This window comes from Ischnura elegans, chromosome 8, assembly GCF_921293095.1.
Source record: "Ischnura elegans chromosome 8, ioIscEleg1.1, whole genome shotgun sequence".
In the NCBI taxonomy this organism is placed as follows: domain Eukaryota; kingdom Metazoa; phylum Arthropoda; class Insecta; order Odonata; family Coenagrionidae; genus Ischnura; species Ischnura elegans.
The window spans coordinates 57,711,764-57,738,039 of NC_060253.1; the positions used below are offsets into that span (position 1 = coordinate 57,711,764).

General features: G+C 41.1%; 1 protein-coding gene across 1 annotated transcript in view; it reads right to left on the reverse strand.

The window, feature by feature from the left end:
• Nucleotides 1-21,876: 21,876 nt before the first annotated feature.
• Nucleotides 21,877-26,276, reverse strand: part of LOC124164254 (frizzled-8) — a 33,644-nt gene continuing 29,244 nt past the window's right edge. The window contains exon 2 of the mRNA XM_046541495.1: nucleotides 21,877-24,568. Coding sequence (XP_046397451.1) covers nucleotides 23,458-24,568 — 1,111 coding nt within the window. The 3' untranslated portion in view covers nucleotides 21,877-23,457. The remainder of the gene's footprint in view (nucleotides 24,569-26,276) is intronic.

Below are 26,276 nucleotides of genomic sequence, written 5' to 3' on the forward strand. Positions count from 1 at the left end.
TGCCAGCGCTAATTATGTATCAGTAAACGCTGAAAATTCAGTCAAAATCATCATTTAATTCAATCTTTTGACAATGAGATCTATTGGGGAGCAATATTACGTGGAGAATCTTCCTCCGTGTACTCAAAACCTACGCTCATTCAAAGGGAAGAGGTAACTCGGGGAAAGGACTCGAGAAAAATTGATGCATTTAAGAGCGAAGAGTAGTTGAGAGAATAATAGCTGTATGAGAGCCAGTCCGAGTGGTTATTGAGAGGGGGAAAACGATATGGCATGATTTTTTCGGTGGGGGTCACGCCGAAAAACTGGGAGGGGCATTTTGATCCTCATCCTCAGAGCGGCACGGTTTCGGGGGCGGAGAGTGAAGAGCAAGGAGACGGGTATGGTTCGCATCCAAACAGGGCACAAGTGCAGTGATGGGGGATATATGTGTGTGTAAATATGAACGAATTGTTTGGTTTGCTTTTGTGGGGGTCGATGTTGGTAGAGTAGCGTTGGTCTTTCGGAATGTTATGGTGATAGGCTTCACAATTTTCGATTTTAATTATGCTGCAGGGTTAATCTTATGATGACGAAGGATTGAAGCGATGAAGCCATTAATTTTATGTGTTTGTGGCAAAAATTTTGCCCTTATATAGCTTATAAAATATTTAATTCCGTTCATCAAATAGCTGTGTTTCAAAATGAATCAATTTTAACATTTTAAACTACAATGATGCATTCCGTAAGAGGAACGCGCTCGAAAGTAGCTCTCGTTCTGTTCGTGTTTTTTTCGTACATGCAAATATTGATTTTTCCTTCGTTAGACATTTTCTATATATTCTATAAGCTTAATTTTCGGGTCTTCAATACATTACGGAGAGCCTCCTAAACTAGCAATGATTCTTTGGAAAAGTGGACTTGAAATCAATCGATGGTTTCATATTTATGGTGGAGTGATTGGCGTTCCTCTATTTTTATTTTGACCCATCCAGCTTCAACGCATAGTGTTGTTATTACCTAGCTAATTGTTCAGCGAGTAATTTGAGGAAGTAATAGCTCCCCTATTCCCCGTATCCGGTGAAAAATGTACACCATCCCCATGCTTATTTTTTGTTCCATTAATAATGGCAGTGGAGTGCTGAAATCGTTCGGGTTAGAACAAAAGCTATGGTATACTCCGAAATATTCAATCAAGTTGTCTAATATAGACAAATTTGAGTGAGTATCGGATGCGAAATTTATTTTTAATCAGCCATGAATTTTCACAAAGTTGTATACGAAAGTGTATATTCAGTACACGGGAAGGATAAATATTATGTCAAGAAATTGTTACCATTTATAGGTGATGCCAATGGGAACAAAAATTACTAACGATGTTTAGGTCGAAAAAGAAACATTTTTTAACTGCGGCAACTTTGCAGCAAGCGCTGCGATTGGCAGTGGGTTAGCCCTGTTGCCGTTGCCTTGGACGATATCCGGCAGGCAAACCATTCGCAGTCGTGAATTGTCCAGAGAATCCGGCAACAGGGCAAACTCGTGGACAATCGGAGCGCTTGGCTCAAAGTCTCAAGGTAGTTTAAAAATTAAAAATGCGTTTTCGACCGAAATATCATTAGGAGTTTTGGTTCCTACTGGCTGCTTTCCAGGATTTAGAATTTCGTGACACAATTTTTATCCACCCCGTATCTCACGTATTTGTTTCAAGGAGCTCTCGAATTTTATCAATGGCTCCATTGTCGGAAACCTATTACGGGGCGAATTGGTTCGTGGATTGAGTTGGGAGACACTGAGAGTCGAAGCGTCGCGTTGTGGAGGAAGGTGATTTTCTCGAAGCGTCGCCTGGATCGGGGATGTTCATGCGTGCCGGGGCGACGTGAATCAGAGAGTGGGGAGGTAGATCTGTGAGGTTTGGCCGGGTGGGATGAGCTGGTTATTTTTTTTCCCTGCGGACACCCAACCCCTTTTGCGGCCATTGAGTGGATCGGTGATGGATCGGGCGTGAGATTGCAGCGGGTGCGGCAGGGAGGATTTACTGGGGCCATTTACAGCGGCGGCGGTTGGTTGAGGGGCGGGTGGAAAGGAAGGATGGCCAGTGCGATACTAGCGACGAGTTGCGGAAGAGGAAATGTGAGGAAAAGAGAAAGTTACTCATTCTCCTAGCCCAGATTCTTCAGGTTTGGTATCATTGGTGGATCCAGAGAGGGGCTACGGGGGGCTATCGAGATAAAAGCATCATGCATTCTTTGGACATTCCTCAGAAGGTTATGGTATATGCCCCTTAAATGTAAATATTTCTGTCGTGATAATTATTGGAATCAACGTGGAAAAAGAATTAATTTTTAAAGGACGACCATAATTTTGATTGGCAAACCCCACCAGGTTATCCAATTTACACATGATAAATTGGTAATGGACCTTTTATAATATGGAATAAAAAATCGTAATGCATTATGGTAACTTACCTTGAGGTAAAATTACCAAAAATGTACGTAATAGTTTGGTTTTAAAATTTATTTCTTTGGAATATTAGTAATGAGAAAACCTTTAAGTGTTGTTAAAAGACTCGAAATTCTCTAAAATTTTCGAAGCCCTTCAGGCCCTTACTATTGCTAGGAGATGTCCCTATACTGGATCCACGTCTTAATGGTATGGTATTTGGAGGAGGTGACCAGGAAGTGAGGTCATTTGCGCCATGGAGGAAGAGTATGGAAGGAAGGGTGGAGAGAAACCCGGTGTTGGCATTAGCCTGCTCTAAACGAAAGGGATCAAAGGGACCACGGCTTCACGTTGCATCCGACGGACGGAGTGTTGCGCTTGATATGTCCTCCACACAACACTCGAGCAAGGATTGGGTAGTCTCTAAAAATTCTCTGCCGGGATTTGAACCCGAACCTACGGGTTGGGAAGCTAACACTCCATCCACCACACCAAAACGAATGAAAGGACGTGAGAATTAGTAGAAATTCCTCATGTTATTCCTCTATCCACGATTCCTCATATGTGATCAGTTTCTTCACTCAATGTGTTAATATAAAGGCATATAATTGGAGACAAGAATTAACATTATCTTCTTCAAACTTGACTTGAAATCTTATTATATGCAGGGTAGGCGGTTTTCTTTTGTTTCCCGAACTCGAACGTGAAAGAATTCGACCTGACCTGGTCTAAACTATTTATAATGTTGATCCCAATTTTCTGAAGTTGAATTCTGAATTGATGGATGCTTAGAAGTTATCGATTTGGAAAAAATAGAATTCTGAGAAAGAGAGAGCCGATGACAGAAAGTTAGCATGGAGGAAAAAAACGTATAGATTGTCGAGAAGTTGAAAAGGCAAGAATGATTAGAAAAATGGCTCTTTACGGCTGTAATTGGACCCAAATTGGTAAGTGTATTATATATTTCCCAGTTCAATTGAAATCCTTTAAAATGTATCAGAAAAAGATAAACCAAGTCCTTAATCATTTCGCAAAATTATTATCCCTCAATCTATTTGATTTTGTACCATAATAGATCAAATTTTTTGAGTAGTCCTTGTCGATATCTCTTCGAATAAAGTGGTTAACTGCCCGAGAAATTTATAAAGCAAATTTCTTATGTATTCTACGTATTATCCTTTGTATTCACGTTTTCTCGATTATGGAATGAACTCTAAAAACAAAGCGGTAGGATTTGTAGTTGTGGAGTACTGAGTAAAATTACATTTTTCTTCATCATTGTTTTACTTTGCGATTAAAATTATCAGCTTTAGTCATTATTCCGTAATTCATTGGATTTTACCTGATTAGAACGAAGGCGTGACCTTTTTCTCACATGGATGAACATTTCAATGGTTTGGATTGGGAGCAATAAAAAAAAATGCGAGGCTCACGCTCGCAAGGGCTGGGATCAGTCTAAGAGCCGCGCACTGGTACGTTGAAGTTGAGCGATGATCAAGTGGTTTTTGCTTTATGTGACCCCATAAAATTCTTTGAAATGCAGTTAAAGTAAAATTGGGTCGATATTTGATTTTCAGCACATTAGTTCATATGATGGTGGTGATTGGAAGAAATGCCTTTCACGCTGACACCATTTTACTGAAAGAAGATTTCGAAGAGAAGGGATGAGTTGGTACCTTGGAAGTAGATGATAATTAAATATAAAAAACACTGAGTGAATTTTAATTATAGCCGGAGTATAAATATCAATTTGTTTCTATCTCTGCCGCAATTGGAATCGAAGTGGAACAAGAGTTTAAAATAATGACAATGAATTTGATTGGCAAATAAATCTTGTATTAAACTGGAGGGCTACTCGAGATAAACGCTTCATGCGTTCCTTTGCCATTCCTTATAAGGTTAAGGTATGCCCTATGAAACATAAATATTTCTGTGGTGATAATGAATGAAATCGAAGTGGAGAAAAGAGTTAGTTTTTCGGAGTTTAGCAATAACTTTGTTTCAATTTCTGTCGTGGTAATTATTGAAATCTAACTGGAAAAAGAGTTAGTTTTAAGAGAACGACCATGAATTTGATAGGCGAATAAGTCTTAAATTAAAATTTAGGCCGATTTGAGAGAAAGACTTCGTGCGTTATTTGGACATTCTTCATGAGGTTAGGGCATGCTCCATTAAATGTCAATATTTCTAAACGAATAGGAGTTATCGACCGATTTATGTATCCCAAAACGCGTGGTACTCTAAATATCGCACTCTTCATTCCTCTCCTCCCCATTCTCTCGCCACCTTTACAAAAAATGAAATCTCCGATGTGCAACGCTGAGAATTTTTAATATCGAACCACGTGGTAAACCTCGTGTGGCAGAAATATCTTTTTTTCCACCATGCGTAACCAATAAAGAATTCCTTATATCGCTCCGAGACAATACACCCAATAACAGGAAACCAATGAATCGAAAGGATTCAAAGAAAATAGATGAATCTTCTTGCTGGTGACGTCGAAATGTAAATAGAATCGGTGTGGATTTTCTGAATAAGTGCGAAATTCTCCCTAACATTTCGCGGTCGTAACGTGTGTTACTAAAAGAAATTGCGTCTGTGGAACTTTGAAATCCCTTTTCTTAAGAAATAGGTCAGATATTGTCAATGCATTTTTATTCCTTTACATCTTATGATGACTTATATAATCTATTTATCCAACCTTTCTTTATATTTCACCCATTTTCATGGGTTCCATGTCGGTATTTCCGATTATATCCGTCTTATTTATTCCTCCCTCGATCCCAACTGCTTTCGTTCTTTATTTCGAACAAGGACATGAAATGTCTATTGTTTTGAATTTCGATATGGTTTGCTCTGGGACGTTTGGAAATTTTTGAACTGAGTAGTACGCGGAATGACAGATGAATTCAAGGACAAAAATTATTTCCTTTTTGCATGGGTAAAATAGTTATTGTTTCCACTTGCTTGCGTTATCTAGCCATGGATACCGCAAGCAGTGAACGAGCCTGAAAGTTTTTCTGCCGTATTATTATCTCATTTTCCAAATTGCTTTGAAAGAAGAGAATTTTAAAGATTGGATCTAGAAGGTAGCTGTCGTAGAGTTAAGTTGCAATTAGTGAGTAGATCTAGTGCTTTCTTCAAATCCGTGGCGTTTTTGTAAGAGCGCTTTGAAAATTTTATTTTTTTATTATTTAGCATTAGGTTTATCAGAAGGGTCGAGGATTTATCGATGAAAATAGGCCATAGTCCGATCTTTGGTTGGCATAGTTCGGGCAGAGTACAAAATGTATCTTTTATTTAAAATAGATATTTCAAGAAGTTCCTCGATGAGGTGTATAACACGAAAATATCCCAGGTTGGACGCACACAGTAAAAGACACAATTAAAGATAAAAAGACTCACAAAACTAAATAAATTTTCGGTGGCACCCACCACCTTCCTCAGAGTTAGGATGGAGACTGATGGTAAAGGCTGAAGGTAGGCTGAGGGAGGGGGAATATTGGGGAGGTAGGGTCCAGGGGGGGAAAAAGAGTTTAAGACAATTAAAAGGATTATCTGTTAACATTGAAGCCGAGAGGATGAAATGCTGTAAACAGCCAAATGGAAAAATATATTCATACATAAAATTTATCGGGGGCCTTTTTCCAACTCTACTACTCCTTTTCCTCGAGTCCTCTCAGATTTATCGAATAGTTCCACTGGGTTTATTCTGCTTTCCTTAGAGCCCAGATGTATTTCCCACTCCCATTACTTTCTCTCAACACATTCCATTGCGTTCTTATCGCTCTTTCGTCTCGCGCTTAGATACCGCCTTCTCCGTCGCCAGGGCAACCGGATTGGAGGGAACTGAACGTGAAAGAAATAAAAAAATGAAGGAACGGAGCAATTTTGATATTACGCTGGTGTTGTTCGCAATGGTGGAAGGCGAGAGGCGATTTGTCCTCCAAGACGAGGAATGCCTTTCACGTAAGCGACGAGGTCGTGCACTGGAGAACTTTGTGTGCCTCTGTGGAATCAAAAACTTCAACCGCTTCACCGCGTTCGGTTATGGGATTCGGTCGTTCACCCCCTCAAGCGAGGCAAGTATGCCGTATTAGCTCGGCCATTAAAACGGAAGGTGTGATATCAGTCAGCGCGTGGAAAACGAGGACAATTCGACGGAAAGCGTCGATAAAGCTGGATTGTTCGTAATGCGCAGTGAGAAGGCGCGATCAATCCGTGAAAGAATTCGAGGGAGTTTGTTTTACTCATGACGCATCGTTGGTTACGATGATAATTTATTCTACTTGAATGTGGAATTAATTCTATTTTAACAGCTTATCAATGAAGAAAATATGAGTAAGATAATTAGAGGCAACTACCAGTTGTTCGCAATGCGAAATCTTGTCATTATTAATGCGTTTGTTTTGTATAAAGGATAAAAATATGATCTGGTGTCATTTATTAAGAATTCCGAAGAAATATACATTAAATAAACCTTATAAGAAAATAAACCTTAGTGTGTATAAGAAATAAGTGTAATGTATAAGAAATGAAAAATTAGTGTTCTTTGTTGATAAATACACTATTGTTTACTGCACTTTTATGGAGTAACAACCAAACTTATCAAAAAATTAATAAAAATTATACTCTCCATATGAATTTATTTTAAAGATGTAATTTAATAAAAATACCCTGCGCTGCACGTTCAGATGCTGGACATTTTAAAACACCTTCAGCATCTTCATGATGCTTAAGTTTCAAAACCTAGGGTCGAAGCAAGCGATTGAAATTAGTAAAAACATTTCGTCTGAGTGGAAAAATGTTGACTGTAGCTGTTATTCGTCTTTTCTATGGCTATTGTTTAATCAAAAGCCGAAAGAGAATGAAAAATATTTCCATATCTGACAACTCCGCGCCGAAGGCGAGGAATTCATCTCTTTCCGGCGCATTGCATTTTCACCATGGACGTCTTGTTTAAAAGAGAAAGAAAAGAGTGAGGATTACTTGTGTTAATGATTCTGAAAAATCATGCCAAAATGAATAGTTTTGATTTTTATTTTCTCTGTAAATATCGTGATGAGACGGTAAGAGAGAGAAAATATATATCTTACAAGAATAGCCATAGAAGAGAAAAACTGCTGTATTGTCGTTGGTAAACGCGATTCGTATGTCGTGGTGAGTGGATCTACCCCTCCCATATCGGTGTATCGGAATGCAATACTTTCATTTTTAAAGCAGCGCTTTTTTAGCCTATTTGTGCTCTAGAGAGTTCAGGGACAGAAGGAAAGTTAACGTTAGCTTCCAAGGAAGAAAAATTCTCCTATCGTTACTTCGTGGCCTTTTTTTTTGAATAATTTTAATTTTAGTTGCCCTGTGTAAAAAACACACGAGAAATTGTTTACATTATTTCCCACCGGAGCTGACATGTAACAAAGTCTTTAAGGCTTATATGGCAGTTAATCTCAAAGGAAAGACGTTGGCCATATGAAAGGCCTTGAAACATATTGGTGTAAGTCATAAATCAATTTTTTTTCAATAATTACATAATAATTTGCAAAGAATTTGGGACTGTGCTGAGAGTTCCCACTTTGTGCTGCTGCTATCTGGCGGTCTCGAGTGTAAATATCACTTGCGCCATTGTATTTCTAGGTAGATATTTTGGAGTCGGTTGCCATGGATATCTCAAAATCAACAAAAATTGGCTAACGCCTATATGTTTTTCAGTCCTCCAAATCAATTACAGTTAGAAGCTTTTTTTATTTGTTTACTTTCATCCATTCTATTATGCTTTCTGCACTTGTCGTATTAAATCAAACGAGCCTCCTCCACACTTCCCAGTCAAAACCATGGTTGGAGGTAACGCTGAAGGACGCAGCTTCTCCGCTTGCCCTCCTCACAAACCGAAAATTTTGAATAAAAAAACTGTTATTTTTTTCCCATGCCAAGGCTCTTCCGTCCCCGCACTTCTCCTCCGCCGGCGAGAAAAATTTGAGACGAAAAAATGATAATAACGATGCGAATAGTGAAGGGGTCGGGGCGTGAAAAATATTCTCTCCCGCATCCCTACCTACACCGACCCACGTCCTTCCAACCCCCGGATCGGAGTACATTTTCATCCCCGACACCTTCTCCGCCTTTTCTCCCTATCCAACACCCACTTTGCTTCCCCAGAGGGAGGGGGTGAGAAAAAACAGGCGGAAAAATAAAGGTGTGGGTCTAATTTCTTCACCCAAACGTCTATCACCCCTATCAAACCTTCCCCACCCCTACTCTATCCCTGTATGCAGGGTGGAGAAAAATTATATCGCGAAATTTCAGCCCTGGGAAGCTGATGCCAGTAGATACCAATATTACCAATGATATTTTGGACCAAAACACACCATTTTTAAGCTACGGAAATTTTGAGCCAAGCGCTCCGATTGGCCGCGTGTGCTCACTGTTGCCGGATGCCCAGGATACATCGCGATCTCCGGCAGGCAAATCATTCGGAGTCATGAGTTGTCCAAAGCATCTGGCAACAGGGCAAACTCGTGGCCAATCGGAACGCTTGGCTAAAAGTTTCTGTAGTTTAAAATACTACGTTTTCGACCTATACATTATTAGTAATTTTGGTTCCCACTGGCATCAGCTATCTAGGGTTGAAATTTCGTGACATAATGTTTCTTCAACCTGTATATCCCAATTTTATGTCTCAAGTGTCCGCCAGGCTCTCCGTGTCCCTATTTTGAGAATACCAGACCGCGCCTTAAAGGGGGGTTAAGGTTTACGTGGGAGTTTATCTTAAAGGAAAGCCTTAGGGCATATCAATCGAGGGGGTGAGAAGCCAAGGGGAACAAGTGATATTCTTTTTTAAAAGACTTAGGTTCAGAAATTAATAAAAGAAATATAGAAAACTTGTTGGCCAAGGGATACGAGTGAGTCTCTCTTCTGTGCTGAAATCGAGTGGAAAATAAAATGCACTTCTAAGTATCTAGTTGATCTTGTTTGTTTTCTCCAAGTAGTACAAGCGAGTTTGTAAACAGTGTTAGGTACAGAATTGATAAAAGAAATATTCAAAAACTTGTTAGCCAAGGGATACGAGTGAGTCTCTCTTCTGTGCTGAAATCGAGGGGAAAATAAAATGCACTACTAAGTATCTAGTTGATCTTGTTTGTTTTCTCCAAGTAGTACAAGCGAGTTTGTAAAGAGAGTTAGGTACAGAATTGGTAAAAGAAATATTCAAAAACTTGTTAGCCAAGGGATACGAGTGAGTCTCTCTTCTGTGCTGAAATCGAGTGGAAAATAGAATGCACTACTAAGTATCTAGTTGATCTTGTTTGTTTTCTCCAAGTAGTACAAGCGAGTTTGTAAAGAGAGTTAGGTACAGAATTGGTAAAAGAAATATTCAAAAACTTGTTAGCCAAGGGATATAAGTGAGCGAATGTTCTGTGATGACATCTAGCGGAAAATAATATGCACTGATAAATATTCGGTTGATTTCGTTTGTTTCCTTTACGTAATTTCTGTTCCTAACTCTGCTTAGAAAAAAATAACTTGTCCCCTTTGGCTTCTCACTCCCTGAATTATTGTTAGAGCCTCTCCCCATATCCATGTAAAAATCCCAATTTTTGTCTCTCACTCTCTTTCCACGCCCTTTGGGGACCCCTCTCTTTCCATATCTGTCGCGCCTTCGGGGAAAATCGTCCGGCCACACTTTCCCCACCCTTTTAGTCGTCTCCCCTCCTTCTTCTCCACGACCCTCCCCTCTCTCTCCCTCCCTGGACATATTCCTTCCTCTTCTCAGGGTTTGAACCCCTTTAACTCTTGCCCTTTTCTCCTCTCTCACTCCTTGCCCCCCTCCCCTTCGTTGCACCCTCAACGGTGGCGTGTGGAGGTTGGGCATTATTTTTTTCCTCCCGAGTGGGGGGGGGGGGGGGGTTGGCTTGCGCGCCATCTCTCGTCGGGGGAGGAGGGATGCTCCGATGAGAAAAAGAGCGAAACGTTGCTGGAGGGGGAGGTGTTGGCGGGAGAGAGGGTGTTTGAGGAAGACGGAGGTGTTGGTAAGGGGTGACTCGCGGGCACTTGGCGGATATGGAGTCGCAGGGGTTAAGGGGTTGCCGGGAAGGTGTGAGGAGATAAGCAGGGGCGTGGAGAGGTTAGTTTCGTGAAGGTGGATCGAAGAGGGGTGGACGGAACGCAAGGAGGGTAAGGGGATGATTAAATGTCTTATAGGACTAGGAAGGGGACCAAGACCAGGCATATATTCACTTTTCATGGTACAATAAGTCCTCTCCAGATGCGTTCCGAGACCTTGCTCGTAAGCTGAAAAACCTAAGCAAGGCAACGAAAAGTATCGTTATCCTGCGGAACGCAACGCTTCATCACAGTATGCGTTTACTCACGGGCGGCGCGCCGTGACGAATCTAGCTGCGCATGCGACGCGATTTGAGCCGAAAATTTTTCCTTTCCGCGGGGAGGAAGAGCGGGGGAAACGCTGAACAGGTCCTGACTTCTCAACGGTTTCATTGATACTTCGTTTCGATTCTTCTCAGAAAGCGAGATCCTCTACGTCACACCGCGTCGGTCAGCCTTAAAGGCGCCAAATTTGATATTTCAAGTTTTTGAATGTTCGTATCTCTGAAAGTTCGTAAGTAGAGGACTTAGAGTATATCCATAGTGACCAATCAACAGGCTGCCTCCTTAGAGTTTCTAGATTCGTTGGATTCATATTTTATACTTCGATCGTTTTAGTGGTTACTTGAGTCATGACATTGCATAGAGGTTAATTGGGAATTGGAATATGAGAAGGGATTGGGGCTCATTTAGGAGTTCTGTGTTTGGGTTTTTCGGGAATCGCGTAGTCCTATAGATTCATTCAGAGTTTATTATTTGTTTTATCGAACGAAGGTTTGAAGGCATTGCAGGTGCGGACAAGTTAGGGGGTGGCTAGTGTTTCGAGGTGTTAGTATCAATGTGGAGTGAAATGGATGCAAGCCAGTTTACGAGGAATGATCGAGGGGTGACTTGGTATTGCAGAAAGGTTTCCGCCATGTTTTGACTTTGAAGTGCGAGGTTGTATCACCAAACCGTGCGATGCCATGTGACCCGCTGCAAATGTGATGGCCAATGTGATTACACCGGGAAAATTAATGAATTACTTACACAACTCGAGTGTAATGCCAAGGTTCTTTACATCGGTGAGACAAGTTTTCATGTGATGCGAAAACACCCAGCATAACCATACTATCCTCGCACCAGTTCCCACTGCGTTGAATTACTTCAAGCGATTCATTTTAAAAGTGTGCTAAGTTTTCATCGAGGGAAGCTCTATTATATTCGGTCATTAGAATTATCTTGATGCTACGCACGAGTTCATTTAAGCTTGATTAGTCTGTTATTATGGGGTAAATTATGGCAGAAATAAGGGCACGTTACACCATAGGTATGTACTGCTATACCGATGTGGGCACTTAAACACCTAAGTAGCCTAACTTAAACGCTAACAAGTGGCCTATTGATATCCATTTAAGCATGTTAATCGTGGCATCGTTGTCATTCAGTCCGAGCGCTGTGTGCATAAACATCGCGGAGCAGGGGCAGTGGAATTTCGCGTCGAGGAAGTGGGAAAAATTTCGTGGAGGTAAGCGTGAGGCTGAGAGAGATGTCTGGTAGGCGGTTGACCGTGTGAGGGGCGGTATTTATGCGTCGCGAAGGGAGGAGGTGAGAAAACTCGGTAGCAGGAGAAAGAGAGTGACGTCTGCGAAGGGGCGGGGTGCTTGTGGTAGACTTTTATGCCCATACTGCGCGTGGGGGCGGCGGAGAAGAGCGTGCCTTTGGATCCATTTACTCCAGCACGGTCCCGTTAAATAAAAAAAAAAAAACGTCATCCGCGCACATTTTCACGCATACTATATAAATGCGTATTTATGTACACGCCTGAGTCCTATTGTAGTGCTCATATAACCCTCATACCCACCTTACTACCCCCTATTCTCTCTCTCCCCCCCTCATCCCCACTCTTGAAAAAAAAGAGATACGCTCTCCGTACACCCTTCCTCATTTACCCTCCCTCCTTCCTCGTAAACCCCCCCTCCACCCCGATCCTCTCCACGCTTTTACCTCCCCTCTTCCTCTTTTTTCGAGCCTCTCATTCTGTCTCTCTCTGTTATGGATGCTTCATTCTCATTTTCACACCCTTTCCGACCGAATATTCCCCCCCTCCTCCACCTCCCCTCTTTTCCCCTCCTCCCTCTCCCGGTCTACCTCCCCCAAAGCAGCACTCCTCATCTTTCTTCCCCCCCCCCCAACGACTGTTTTTTTTTACCCCCGCCACATCCGCAAATCCATAGCGTATGAAGAAAAAAGAAATGAATAAGCGAAACTCATCCCTCCATCCCTCCTCCTCATCTCTCTAACATCCGCACAATTTTTTTCGTGAACAAAGCTCGTCTTCTGGTCGCTAGTTAAGGACCCACGTGCACGAAATTGCGTATCAGTTATTATATACTTGCTTATGCGCACGGAAATGTGGTAGTGAGATGTGTACTCATATAATGCAAGTTCAGAAAAACGGCGTGCGGCATAACATTGTGCGTATTGAGTGCTTATGAGTCATAGGGTTGTTTGAGAGGATTAGGTGGCATATGGAAACAGGAAAATGGATTTTTATTCGAAAACGCCTTTGATTTTCCGTTTTCCAGGAAGCCTTCAACACATGTTTATTTTATTAAATAAGAGCTACTTCTGGTGGTTCTTATTCATCGTAGGCAATACGTTTTGCCTTTGCCGAAATATGATAATACATAGTTAGCGCGCGCTTTGAAATTACAGGTTCATTTCTCATTGATTATTGAAAATTGGAAGGTGACATTATTAATCACTCTGTTTGCATGACTGTAGATCTAATGATCGTCCAATAAATATATGTTTTCAACATTTATTCATCATTTCCGTGATATCTCGAGAACAGTGTTCAGAGTATTATTGTTGATTGATCGCGTTACCTGTATTCTAACGTGCGGTAAGGAAGCCCAACTCTCCTTGTTCAGGTTAGAAGTTATGCCATTATAGTCGTGCGAATTTTAGCATAGTCATTTTATTCCTGATCTTCTTTAATTCTGTATTCTAACGTGCAGTAAGGAAGCCCAAATCTCCCTGTTCAGGTTAGAAGTTATGCCATTATAGTCGTGCGAATTTTAGCATAGTCATTTTATTCCTGATCTTCTCTAATACTGCGTTTGCTTTTCTTGTTATGAAAAATTTTCAAAGGATTCTCGAAAATATTCATTCAAATTATTCATGCGCTATTAAAGGAAAAGTCTAAGTTGCCAATTGTTCACTATGTTTCATTTTACCAGATTTACGTTCAACTGTCATATTAACACCGTTCCTCATACTCTTGCATATATAATGCAATATATTAATATCTCAGGGTGCCAGGTGTAACGCATGATTTCATGGATAAAAACATCCTAAATTTGTGATGTGAAGTGTTTTTTTCTATAATTAGGCTGTAACGTATAGTTCTTTTTCGTCCTTACTCTTCCTCATTTCCTTACATTTTTATGTCCTTCAGCTCACTTCTTTACTAAATGTCTCTTCCTCACCAATTCTTTCCTCTCACAGTAAGTTATTTCCGTTGCATAAATGCATTATCGTGAAATCCTTTTTCGGGCTCGAGCTAAGAGGTATACGGATGTAAGTAGGGGTGGTTTACTCGGGATACTGGGAACGCATTTTTACCTTCCTCTCTCGCCTTCTCATGAAAGAAGGGGTGGTGAGAAAATATTAGTCGTAAAAAAAATCTTTCGGGAAAAAAATCTGAATCTAAAGGGGTAGAGTCTACAGAGTGAAGTTTTAGGGAGGTTTTGGTAAAGCAAAAAACGCACGTGTGGGAAGTAAAAAAAAAAAATAAAAGAAAAATAAGTGTAGAAACTTTTGCCTTCCGCGCGCCAGTGTTGCTCGCATTTGTGGGTTTTCTCGCGCATCTAAGGAAGCAATCCCGACGTGTGTGCGTACATACAACGCAGTGCAATTGGGAAAATGTAGTGAGGACACGGAGACGGATTTTTTTATTTTATTCCCACCGAAGGGGGGGACTCGTGACACGTCGATAACATTCTGATGAAGAGGCAGTGCGACGGGGCGAGGAAGGGGAGCGCAGCAAAGGAATCTCCAGACATTCCTGCGACGTTCGATCGATCTATTCGTGCTGTTTAAAAATTTCCTTCGCTCCGTAGTTGGCCATCACGAAACAATAGAGGTGACATGGATGAGGAAGAGGGGAGAGAGGCAGCTATTCTGTTTGGACATCATTTTTCGTTCGTTCGCGTGCTTTACGAAACCTTCGTTCTGGCGTATTGCTCGGAAATCATTGAGCCTCGAGGATGACGGAATGCCGACGAATATCTATACGAATCCCGACAAAAATTAGCCTGAGAGGCTGTGATGCCTTATCTTCAATGTCTCGGTATGGTTTACAGCACATCCATCTAAATAAGATTACTTGAAAATTTAGATTATCTCCCTAAGATGGTATATGTTAATACCTTAAGCAATGTGAATCCGCATAGTGATTGCATATAATTACACTCTATGATGGCACGTTAGATGTTCATAACACCTCACTGACTGATGCTATTTTTTTACCCTAAGGGGGCGTATCGTTCCCACTCAACCGGTCATATTTTGCTTTTCTTTGCGACGAATTAAATAAATAAGTTCGAAAATTACTCGTCTGAAACTTGTGATATCGTTTTGAAAATTTCAAGGTATATAGAGTAGAAATTTGTCAACATTTACCTATTCTTCATTTATAGAAAAATTAACCTCATTGAGAAAATCCGGAGGTAAAATTCCAAAATTTGAGATACAGGCACATGCTTGCAATGATATACTCTATATTCAATAGAATATTCAGGACAGAAGTGAGAGTTTTAAACGAATAATTCGTCGAGAATAAAAACTGATCGAGCGGTCTCCGTTACAATGTTAGCGTTGAAACAGTAATCGAATACATAAAGATATTTTCAGACTTCTACATTTTATTGAGGATTCCTATCTCATACGGGGTAACAGGGTACTAAGTAGAGGGTTTCAAAATTATTTTTACATTTTTCAAAATCGAAAAAAAATCAAAGAAATATTTAGTAAATTCATTCTTTTTCAATATTTTGTTTTCTTTTATGATGAAGAAAAGTAATTGTGATTTTATATTTCGGGGGGTGGGGAGGGGTCAGGAACCCCGGTAAACCCCCTCGCTTCGCCAATGAGTATGACCTAGAGAATCGGTCTATGCCAAATTCATTGTGTGTACCTACTACGGAGGAAAAATCTATATATGTGGGGGCGAAACATTAGTTCTTAAATAGCACAGCTTGAAAAGTGGAGGCGAGAAAGGAGGGTCTATTTTGTTCCGGGCGCCAGGCAATGTGGAGAGGGATACAGGAATATGTTAAAGGGGTAACGAACGGTAGTGGAAACAGAGTGGGAAGGTGTTATAAGGGAGGGGAGGAAATAAAACTTATGGTTTGACGAGGCGTGCGTGAATTATGTCTCGGGTCGCGGGGCTACTATGAGAAGAGACGAAGGGTTAAAAAAAAAGACGTATGAAGAAAGAGAAAAAAGGGTGGGGATGGAGACAGAGAGAGAAAGAGAGAGAGAGAGAGGAATGACCTAAGAAGCAATTATGGGCGGAATTATTTCGATTTTTTTGTATAGAGCAAGATCCAGAGAAGTGGGAGACGAAAAGAAATAAAAAATTTACACCAGAGCTTATGACGGGGGAGGAACTCACACACACACACACGTGCTGGGTGACGCGTATCGGTTTCTTTTCCCCCCATTCCTCCATTTATTCTTTCCCTTTTGAGCTTTTCACTATTCTTCTCCACTCGTTTATCCTCATACGAAGTGCGCCAAATTCCATCAACTCGTAACTCCGTGCAAACCCTCATGCCGCTCGTTTGGAATGGGAGATATGCTTTCTGTAGGCCTCCTCCTCATAGTTCTCATTGAGAAAAGGGATGATGAAATAACATCTAGGATACATTCAAGCTATTAAAGGTGTACCTTAAAGGAAGAACATTGTTGTTATAATTTGTATTTCAGGATAATTTTCTTTTACGAAGATCTCTGTGTGAAATGAAAAAAATGCAAAGAGATTTTTTTAAAGATTCAAATAAATGAGGCTCTGTAAAAAATATTCGTTTCAGATAACGCATGAAGTCTATAATACCAGGCGAGAGGCATTTTTTTTGCATCAACACATCCGTGGTATACAGCATTCAAAACAAAATTTTGGATTCATGTGAGTAAGGTAGAAAGTATATATTCCCCTCGTGTTTAATTTCGTCGATGAAAATCTTAATGGTTCAATTTCACCTCTGAGTAGCTTACATGTGAATTCAATCCAAGCAATTAGTTTCTTCAAAAGAGTTCACATTATCGTGTTCAATAAAATATATCACGAAATAATCTCGTAACTTGATTTAATGGTCCTTCTAAGAAGCCTGAAAAAATAGGGCTAAGACTACTGCGAGAGATTAAACGGACTTCTCTTCATATTTTTTGAAAGGGAAATATTGAATTGAAAAGAAGTTAGAGGGAGTGGTGAAAGGTTAAAGAAGCTGTCTTTTCATGAATAACAAGAAGAAGAGTGGCTCTAATTAGATGATCCCACGACGAGGAAATTAACTATTGATGAATAGAAGTAAAAATCAAACTTAGCGATGGTCTTCTATTTATGAAATATCTTTACGATCCGGGTTCCATAGCATAATGACGTTATCTAGTCGTGGCCAGCTCAATTAAACCTGGGTCGTGAATAAATTTCTCAAACAGTCCACCATCACAAACTTTGATTTTTATTTCCATTCCGGAGAGGTCATGAGGAGTTAAAACTGAAGATAATTCCAATGTTGATGAATAGAAGTCGGATGTTTACGATTCCCATTCAGGGAAATTAAAATAAAAGAGTGGACGTAAGAGAGGCCCGTGGTTAGCTGCAATTTATAGATTTAGAAACGCTTTTCCTGAGATTAATCGGGACTTCAACTCACAGGAGCAAGCAGCGGGCGAAAAATTAAATATGTCGAGAGCATCACATACTATTTGAGTAATAATGTTTACGTTGATGTGCCATTGTTGGTCTTACACGGGAAGGAATGCCCGCGGAAAAAAGATGCGCCATTTTGGTTTGAATGTTTACGCCGATGTATCATCGTTGGACTTGCATGAGAAGGAATGCCCGCTGAAGGAGATGCGCCATTTTGGTTCGAGACTTCTTTTTTTTGCCGTTTCTCTCCCTTCATGTTGAAAAAACAGCGCGAACTGTCACGCATGTGTTCCCGGCGGTTTTGAGTGTGTGCGCAATTATACGGGGCGACAGTATCGCGGCGTATTTTTTTTTGTTTTACTCCACAAAACCTCATGACCTTTGTATTCTTCGGTGGCTTATTTTACTTCACCGTTTTTTTCATTCCTCGGACGGCGCTCATTATTTTTTTTACTTTTGGTTGATGGTTATGAATTACATTCGTAGATAAGTTTTCCTGTCATCCCAAAGTGACAAATTGGTAGGCCGTTTTATTTTTTCGTTCGGGAATGCTTGTAGAATGAGATAGCTTACTTATCACGACGTTATGTGTAAAATTATAGCTCTATTTCGCTGGGGGTTGGCAGCTTGTGATGACGATATTTGACTTAATCTTACTTATCAAAGCATAGATATTACACAAGCAAAGATATTAAGCGAAACAGACGCGTTTAATTAGGTTGATTTTTCTGTTCTTATATTCCTACTGAAATATCATGGATAAGAATGGGGTAAGCCTAGGAGTTATCGTCTTTTTTTAGTGCTCTTAGTTAAATTGAATAGTTTTATAAGTAAACGGCGTGATAAAAATGAAATGGTAAATTTCAAATTGTTTTTGTTGCGTAAAAATGCGAATTTAGCCTACATAATGAAGTAAATGATGTCAAACCTATTACAGCAATTGTTTGCCTTGCGAACCTCGACCAGTTGTTGACAACATTCATATGCTCTGCTCTGGTGGAAGTAGTTTATAAGATTGAAAGAACACGAGGCACCTATATTCTACATTTTTCTTAAATGGCATGTAATTTTAAAGGGTAGCTCGAAGAAATAGAAATCAATTCGGAGTTGCATTGGATTTATTTCTGTGCAGTCCTTCACGGTTCACATGGTACCACAACCACGAAAATTAGACCTTATTTAAAGACGTAATTTCAATAAAAGGTAAGTGTTTCGTCAAAATCGCTAAATCAAGAAGTATTTTGACTGGAGGAACATTAGAAAGGCCTGTAGTGGCTTTGCTCGAAATAACCCATTCCAAGATCTGTCGCATTTATTTCTGGGAAAAAAAAGTTATTCTTTAGCGTAATGCATCTTAAGTGGCCCATGTTTTTTCAACGACAAGCAATCAACTGGTTATTAACATCGTATACTTTGTTAGATATGCATTTTTGAGAAAACTGTAAAGCAAGTGATATATTGCTCTTCATATCCTGAGAACGAGAGAGAACTATTTTGGCACCGGTAATGCGTGATGTTTTATACACAAATAAAATGAAAAATAAAATATGCTGAACTCGTTGACGGCAGGGTAATTTGAAATTCGTAGTAGCCAATGATTTCCATTTAATGGCAGCAAAATGATTACAGACTTCATTGAATTCAATAAGGGACGCTTTAAACGGGCCTAATAAATATTTTAAAACAGAATTTTTCACAGTGGAAGAGATCCGAATATTTAATTGAAACAAATATATACTTTGCAGTTACACAAATTTACTAAACACCGTAACAAACACCATCTTTTCACTTACATATTACGAGCGTTGTGGTAATTGCTCTCTATTGTACTTATTTTTCTTTTTACATCTCACGGATATATATGAACATATTTAAAAATGTCAACAATATCTTCATTTTATTTTCATTTACGTATATTAGCAATCACTTGCGACATGGAAGAGGATCCGAGCGACAAAATGTTTTTGAGTCGGACCATCGACCGTGTTGCGGGGGCAATTAGAGTACAGTGAGTACATCGGGATTATTTACAGAACAGAAATTCTTGCATCCATGCGGAAAAGTAGTAGTAGCTACAAGTGCGAAATTATCTCTGAGGTATAGCTTTTGATATGAAGTAATTTGGACTGATTCGACCATAGAAAAGCTTATACAGTCAATTTATAGAATTTCGACTATTATCAAATCCATCTGTAAATAAATAAATATTCTCGATTAGAGATATAATAATAGGAATATATTACATTATTTAAGTGTGGTTATCTAGCCTTTTCGGGCGCGCGTTAATGATTAAAAAAGTATGCCAAAAAGTTCAAATAGAGGTTACGCCTAAAGGCGTAAATGGAATTAATATTCTGCGGAAGGAATTGGTCTGTTATCTCAGAGATAACCTCCAGGGAATATTTAGATTTTTGCATCGCTAGCCTCTGTACTCACTGTAACAGCATCCTTTTGGAAACAAACGAGCCAAACATCACGTTTACGAAAATTTTCATCTGACACAGATTTCTAAGCTTACGCCATGCAAAAAATTACAGTACATTAGTATGTATTTAAAAATGACAGATAGAGACACTTTCTGAATGTACAGCAAACTCCCGCCTTTAAAATGTTATATAAGTATGTATATATCAAACCTGTATTTTCATCGTGCATTTTTTCAGAACATTTATTAATTTACATAGTAATAATATTCCCTCCTAAAAATGAGGGAAGTAATATACTGTTCATATTGAATTTATGGAGCCACTTTTCGTTTCAAATGTGTACAAAGTACGAAAACATTTCATGTTTTCACAATTTGGGGAAGAGATACGGCAGTAGTTTGTTATTTTTTAAAAAGAAGAATGTAGTCATTTAAAACTTGGTCTCTTATCACTTTCGTTTTATACGTGGAGATGGTTTTTAGCATTTTGAAAAACATAATGAGATTGCTAAGAAACATCTTCCATGCATTTTTATTGTGGCGTCTTCTCAACATGTGCGTTGACACTGAAGGCCGTATCAAAGGACCATCCTTCAATCATTAGTCCATTGGGTGAGGGGTCACTAACTATAATAATTATGAGATTACCATTTTTTTTACACATATTATTTTTACAAAATCGGCCGGATGGATAGGAAAAAACCGAGGATAAGGCGTCGAAGCACCTTCGCGGGTTCAATTTTTAGTTTTTTTTGTTTTCTTCCTAGGGGTCTCAAAAAGAAAAGCGGGGTCAACTCTCACCAGCACAAACCTTGATTCAATCACGTGAACGATCTCCTGAACTGCAGTCGCTGGCAGAGGGTGTCCTTTCGAGGTTTTCCGTTCATTGATGGTAGTCCGTTTCATTCCCTCCTTTTATAGTAATTTCTTATCTCCCGGCGCTGTCTTCACGGCAAGGAGCTGAGGAAGGTATCACTCGGGGTTATCAACGGGCGGATTTTGGTGCTTTTCCCTCAAAACACTAGGGAAACACTGGAGGACAGACACAAAACTTTAGTACACTCTCACTGTCACTCATTCACTCATGCGGAGTCGAAGTCATTTTAGGGGGTCTCTTTTGGGGAGGGTAAACATTTGAGCTCATGGAAAAGTGATTTACGAAATATTTGGCGTGTCACTTGAACGTACATGTATAATGATTACCGCAAACTCTATTTTTTCCACTGAAAGGGTGCCGAAAATACGTTATTGCTCTTGTAACATGCGTAGTATAGTAGAACCTGGCATTATCTTTGGCTGAATTCTGATGCGAATCGTTTTATGCTGATTGCATGATCGTCCTCGGCATGCAGATTAGTGGTCCATGATTCATTTGCACTAAATTGCCAGGTCGGATGAGGTTAATTTTTCTTGCGCTTATTGTCACCTGTATCATTTCGACTAGTTCATTCGGCAGCTGCATCTCTCTCGGTATAAGCTGCGAAAATGTATTTGATACTGGCGAGTCCATTTCCCGAAAGGCCACAGGGACTGTGGGTTAGGAAAACAGATAAATGTTTACATCACCTTTCCCTGAGCTCTGCTAGAAAAATCATACCAAATCGCTAAAAATGCAAGGTTTCTAATTTGTAAAGAGTTTACAAATTGCGGGCAGCGTTCAAAAAAATCTTTCGGAGATATTTCACTCTTTTCGTCCTCTTAAATATTTATTCTTCGGAGACGTAGGGACTAGTTGAGGCTAAAAATGCCATTTGAAGGTAACAAAGTTAACGAGGAGATAGAAAAAGATGCGATCACTACTAATATGTACAAAAAGACACTTTCCGTGCACTTGCATTGTTTTGCAATTTTGGTGTCAAAAACCTCTCCGACAAGTCTTTCCTTTTCCCCTTTTTTTGCGCTCTTGGTAACTTTGGCTTTATTCGTCAAAAGTGATAATTTTCGCGGAGGATGATTTCTTTTTACTTTATAAACCTAATCCTCAGCGCCTATCCCTCTCTTTTCGTTTCTTGGCGTCCATTTCGTACTTTCACATTGAGAATATCATTCATCGCTTCCTTATTTTTCACTTATAATACAGCGTAATATCCTAATCACACGCTCAGTTTCTGTATGTATCGCCGATGATCGTGACGTTACTTGCATCACGGGGAGGATTCTGGTATTTAATTTTTTGCCCTAGCTTAAAATGTTCCTACGATACTGCCACATTTCGCTTTACTTTTTCCCAAAAGATTTGATAGAAACATTTGACCGCGCAAATGAGCACTTTCTGTTCTATTAAAAATTTACTTTCAATTACACATACTGAGATCTCGAAGCGGGCAAGGATTTTCTTCAATCTATGGATTGTGGAAAATCCTTTGGGAGGGAATTGAATTTGAATCGGCTGGTCGAATAATTTCCAGGTCTCGGGCTTCACATGGTCGAATATAATTTGAACTTTATATACATTATATTGGCAATATTAAGATTGACTAATTGCAGCCTTCACATATAGACTCAATTACCCACTAATGATCACACACATTTGAGTTCACCTATCGCTGGTAATTTATATCACGGCGGTCAAGCAGAAATGTACTGCGGGGATCTACTCTGGTGTCCTTCCAATGACCGGGCCAGAAAACTGGACTGTCAATAATTTTAAGGCATCCCGATACCAATTAGCAGTCACACGATATCAAAACAACTACTAGTTTACCTCGAAGAAAATTATTCAGGACGTCTTGTTCGCTTGTGAGCGCGCTTTAAGTTTTTTTTTTGACTCGGGGGTCCTTGGGGGATATTCACGGTAGAAATCAATGAGGCGGAGAACTTTTGGAAAACCATTGGTGTTCACGCTGCACTGTAGCCGGGAGAGATAGGATAGCATCGACATTTCATCCTTCTTTGGCCCGAATACGAAAGTCCTCCGAATAGACCGTAATTTCAAGTGAGAAACTTTGAAAGATGTCCACAGTCGGAGGGAGCAGCCTTAACTTATGACCTGCTGAATGCATGCCATCGTAATTATTTGATGTGTGGCAAAAACCGAACGTTCCCGCGTTCGACGTTGAAATAGATTGATGAATTCACTGAGCGGAAACCGCTGAAGTGGAAAGTTGAAGAGTTTGGTTATTCACCGTAGGCATTCGAGGCGTCGCGTTTGACGTATTCACGTTCGCAGCTCTATGCATCGAAAGAAAATGAATGGTTCTTCTTCAAGGCGTCCTGCGCCTTATTTTCGGCCTGCGTGCTCACGGAATACCCCTCGCAACTATTGTCTCTCGAAGCTCAGGCTGATTTCCCAAGAAGCTGAACTCGAAGCGGAACACCAGTAGTCTCTCCCATTATCCCTCATATTTTCGCTCTTCTACCGCCTCACGCTACCCCATGCGACCCCGCCGCTTGCGGAACCCTGCCCCCGTCAGATGGGTCCGTAGTTGCTGAGCTGCGCGCCATCGCACGACCCCACCCCTGCCGTTCCTGCCCTACCGGCGACCCCGCCCATCTCGCTGCCCTCCGTCAGTCCGGAGGGCGTCGGAGGCTGCGGGAGCATCCCTTGGTGGTGACGAACCAGGGGCGTAGCCAGGGGCGGGTCGCCGTTCTGCTGTCATACGTGACTCAGCGGAGCAGCCACGCCTTTTTGCTGCACGACGCTACCTACGTGGCTCGATTGCACGCTCGCCGCTACCCCTGCAACGGGCACAGCCGGGGACGCCACGGAACTGTACCCGCAGATGGACTGCTGGCCTTTCAGTCCCGTCAGCGGCCTCTGCGGTTGCTGCTGTTGTTTAGACATGCAGGCGTGACTGTGGATGTGACCAGAAGAAGGGTAGTGGTGCGATGGGGCCTGATGACCGGCCAGCAGACTTCCGCCTCCTCCCCCGACCAGGTGACTTTGGCTGTAGTAGCCTCCTCTGCCCCTGCCGCCCCTACCAGTAGAGCCGACGCCACCACCGACACCTCCGGGACCCCCTGGGCCGCCTCCCCTTCCGCCCGTTATACGGTGCCAAAACCACCTCCAGGAGTCCAGCGTCTTGCCGGACCAAATCCAAACTCCAGACGTTATACCGACAGCCAGGGCCATGAAGTACTTGAGCATGAGAACAGAGTAGAGTGGTCTCGTGGGATGCTGATGGTAGTGTTGACCTCCAGTACCACCCTCGCATGGACATGCTGTCTGTCTCATCCATTCTGGACGCATGGAAGCCTCGTAGAAGTGGCAGCCGATAACTACCGTGGCTGGGACTGTGTAAAGGACACTGAAGACTCCTATCCTGATCATCAGCTTCTCAAGTTTGTCCGCCCTGCCCTGATTGTTGTGGTGTAGTATGGAGGACGGTGGGGGAGGCGGAGGTGGCGGTGGCTGAGGAGCCTGGAGCTGCTGAGAGTGCTGGTGATACTGCTGTTGCCTCTTGAGTACGCTCCTGATCCGGAAGAGGGACACGAAGCCGGCCAGTAGGAAGGACGTCCCTATAAGAAGATAAGCCAGCAGCGGGGCTAGGACGAAAACTCGTAGGTTCCCACCGTTGAGTCCTCCGACGTAGCAGATGCCGGCGACAGGGTCTGAGTCGACTGCGTTGGACGCGAGTGCCGCGGCTGCCTTTCCAGCTGGGATGAGCCAGGCGGCCAAGTGGAAGTACGGCGCCAGAGATGCAATGGCCTCGTTGCCCCACTTGAGTCCGGCCGCGAGGAACCATGTCAGCGCCAAAACAACCCACCTGAAACAAAGAGAAAAATATTGATGCGTTAAATTACGAAATCTTATGAATAAAGAAGAGCAGTAAAATTGACCGGCATGCTGCACAAAATCGGAGTTTTGGGGGGACAAGGGGGAGCCTGGTCCACCAAACTTAAATGGTAATTTGTGCGAAAAAAGTACGAAGCCTGTATAAATACCAAACTATTTTAGTCTTAGATAGTATTTTAAATGCTGTTTTCAAAGACTAATTCAAACAAATTTTTTAGGGGAGGGCCCCGGGGAACTATGCTATGAAATATCCCCCGTTTCACGGGGGATATTTCATAGCATCTAAGCCTCCGGAAGGATTGCTGCCCTCCCCCCCCCCCCCAACATAAAAATCAAAACCCCGCCCATTGTGCTACAATCGGGTCTCTTCACAAGTATATTCTATTGAACGAAATTATCATCAATTTTTGAATCCCTTTGTGGACAAGACCTCTCATAGAAGAAAATTGCTTGTATTTCGCTATCTAATGCATTCATATTTTATCACGTTTCAGGTTAAAGTTGAATTTGAATATAAGCGGGGTAAAATTGGATAACTAAAAGCATAATTTTATAAATCGATTAGTAATGCCTGTTATTGGATTTGTTAAAAAATATGTCCTCCAAAAACCCAAATTTCCTTTTCAAGGTAAGCCATCTGATTAGTTTCATGCTAACAGTCAGAATTAATGCCATGAAAGAAAACGCAAGTGACGACGATCAAACAATAACGTTATCATTAGAGTAATTGAGCGTTTATTTGCAAATGCTAATGCTAGGGAGACGATGAATTGACAAACGATGATGATGATGTCATTAATGACCGATAATTTCGATGAAAATAATGTCGTTTTTCCTTCTCTCAACTCTAAGAAAAATTCTGATTTTCAAGTACTTCCTTCAGCTACCTCAGCCGAATAAGAACTACGATAAATACGTATTATTTGGTTATGACATTCTCTTATAGCACCTTATAGAAGAACTCGGAGCTCTCCGCGAAATCTTGGGCTTGAATCAGTCAAACGGTAATCACACGGAATGAAACTCGATGCGCGGACTCTGAACGAAAGAGTACTAAATTATCGCATGCGAGCGACATGAATAATTGCATGGTTTGTCGCCGAGCCGGTAATGCTATAACGGAATCCCTGATTTTGACCAATGTAATATCGCTCACTATCGGACTTCCTTTGGTTGCATTTTCTGCCCCGTTTCAGCTTCCAGGGTTTGTGTGTGGAGTGGGACACGCCGGGTCACGCGAGCACTGGCGTGATACGGGATATTCGGGTCGGATGCCGACCAGCAAACGGGGAGAACGCCATTTCGTGGAACGCATAACGAGTCTCGGTGCCTTATCTCTAGCATCTGATTTTGATGAATGGGTCGCGATTACAGGGCCAGCATTATTTCGGAGAGAAAGTCAACAACTATCCCCGCAAACAGTCATGAGTGGAATTAATCTTCTATCTATTCGGGATTTATTTCTGGAAGAAACTGCTCGTGATCCAGTATTGAAGATTCCCATTCACGGTGGAGAATATTTGTGCGATTGGTATTTTCTTTGCTATTCATATGAAGCTTTGCAGTAGCTCTTGACATAGTTATTATACCGCTGAAGGAAAATATGCTATTAAAAGACTTAACTGTGATAAAATACTGTTACCTAGTGACACGTAATAAAATGCAACAAATTATACTTC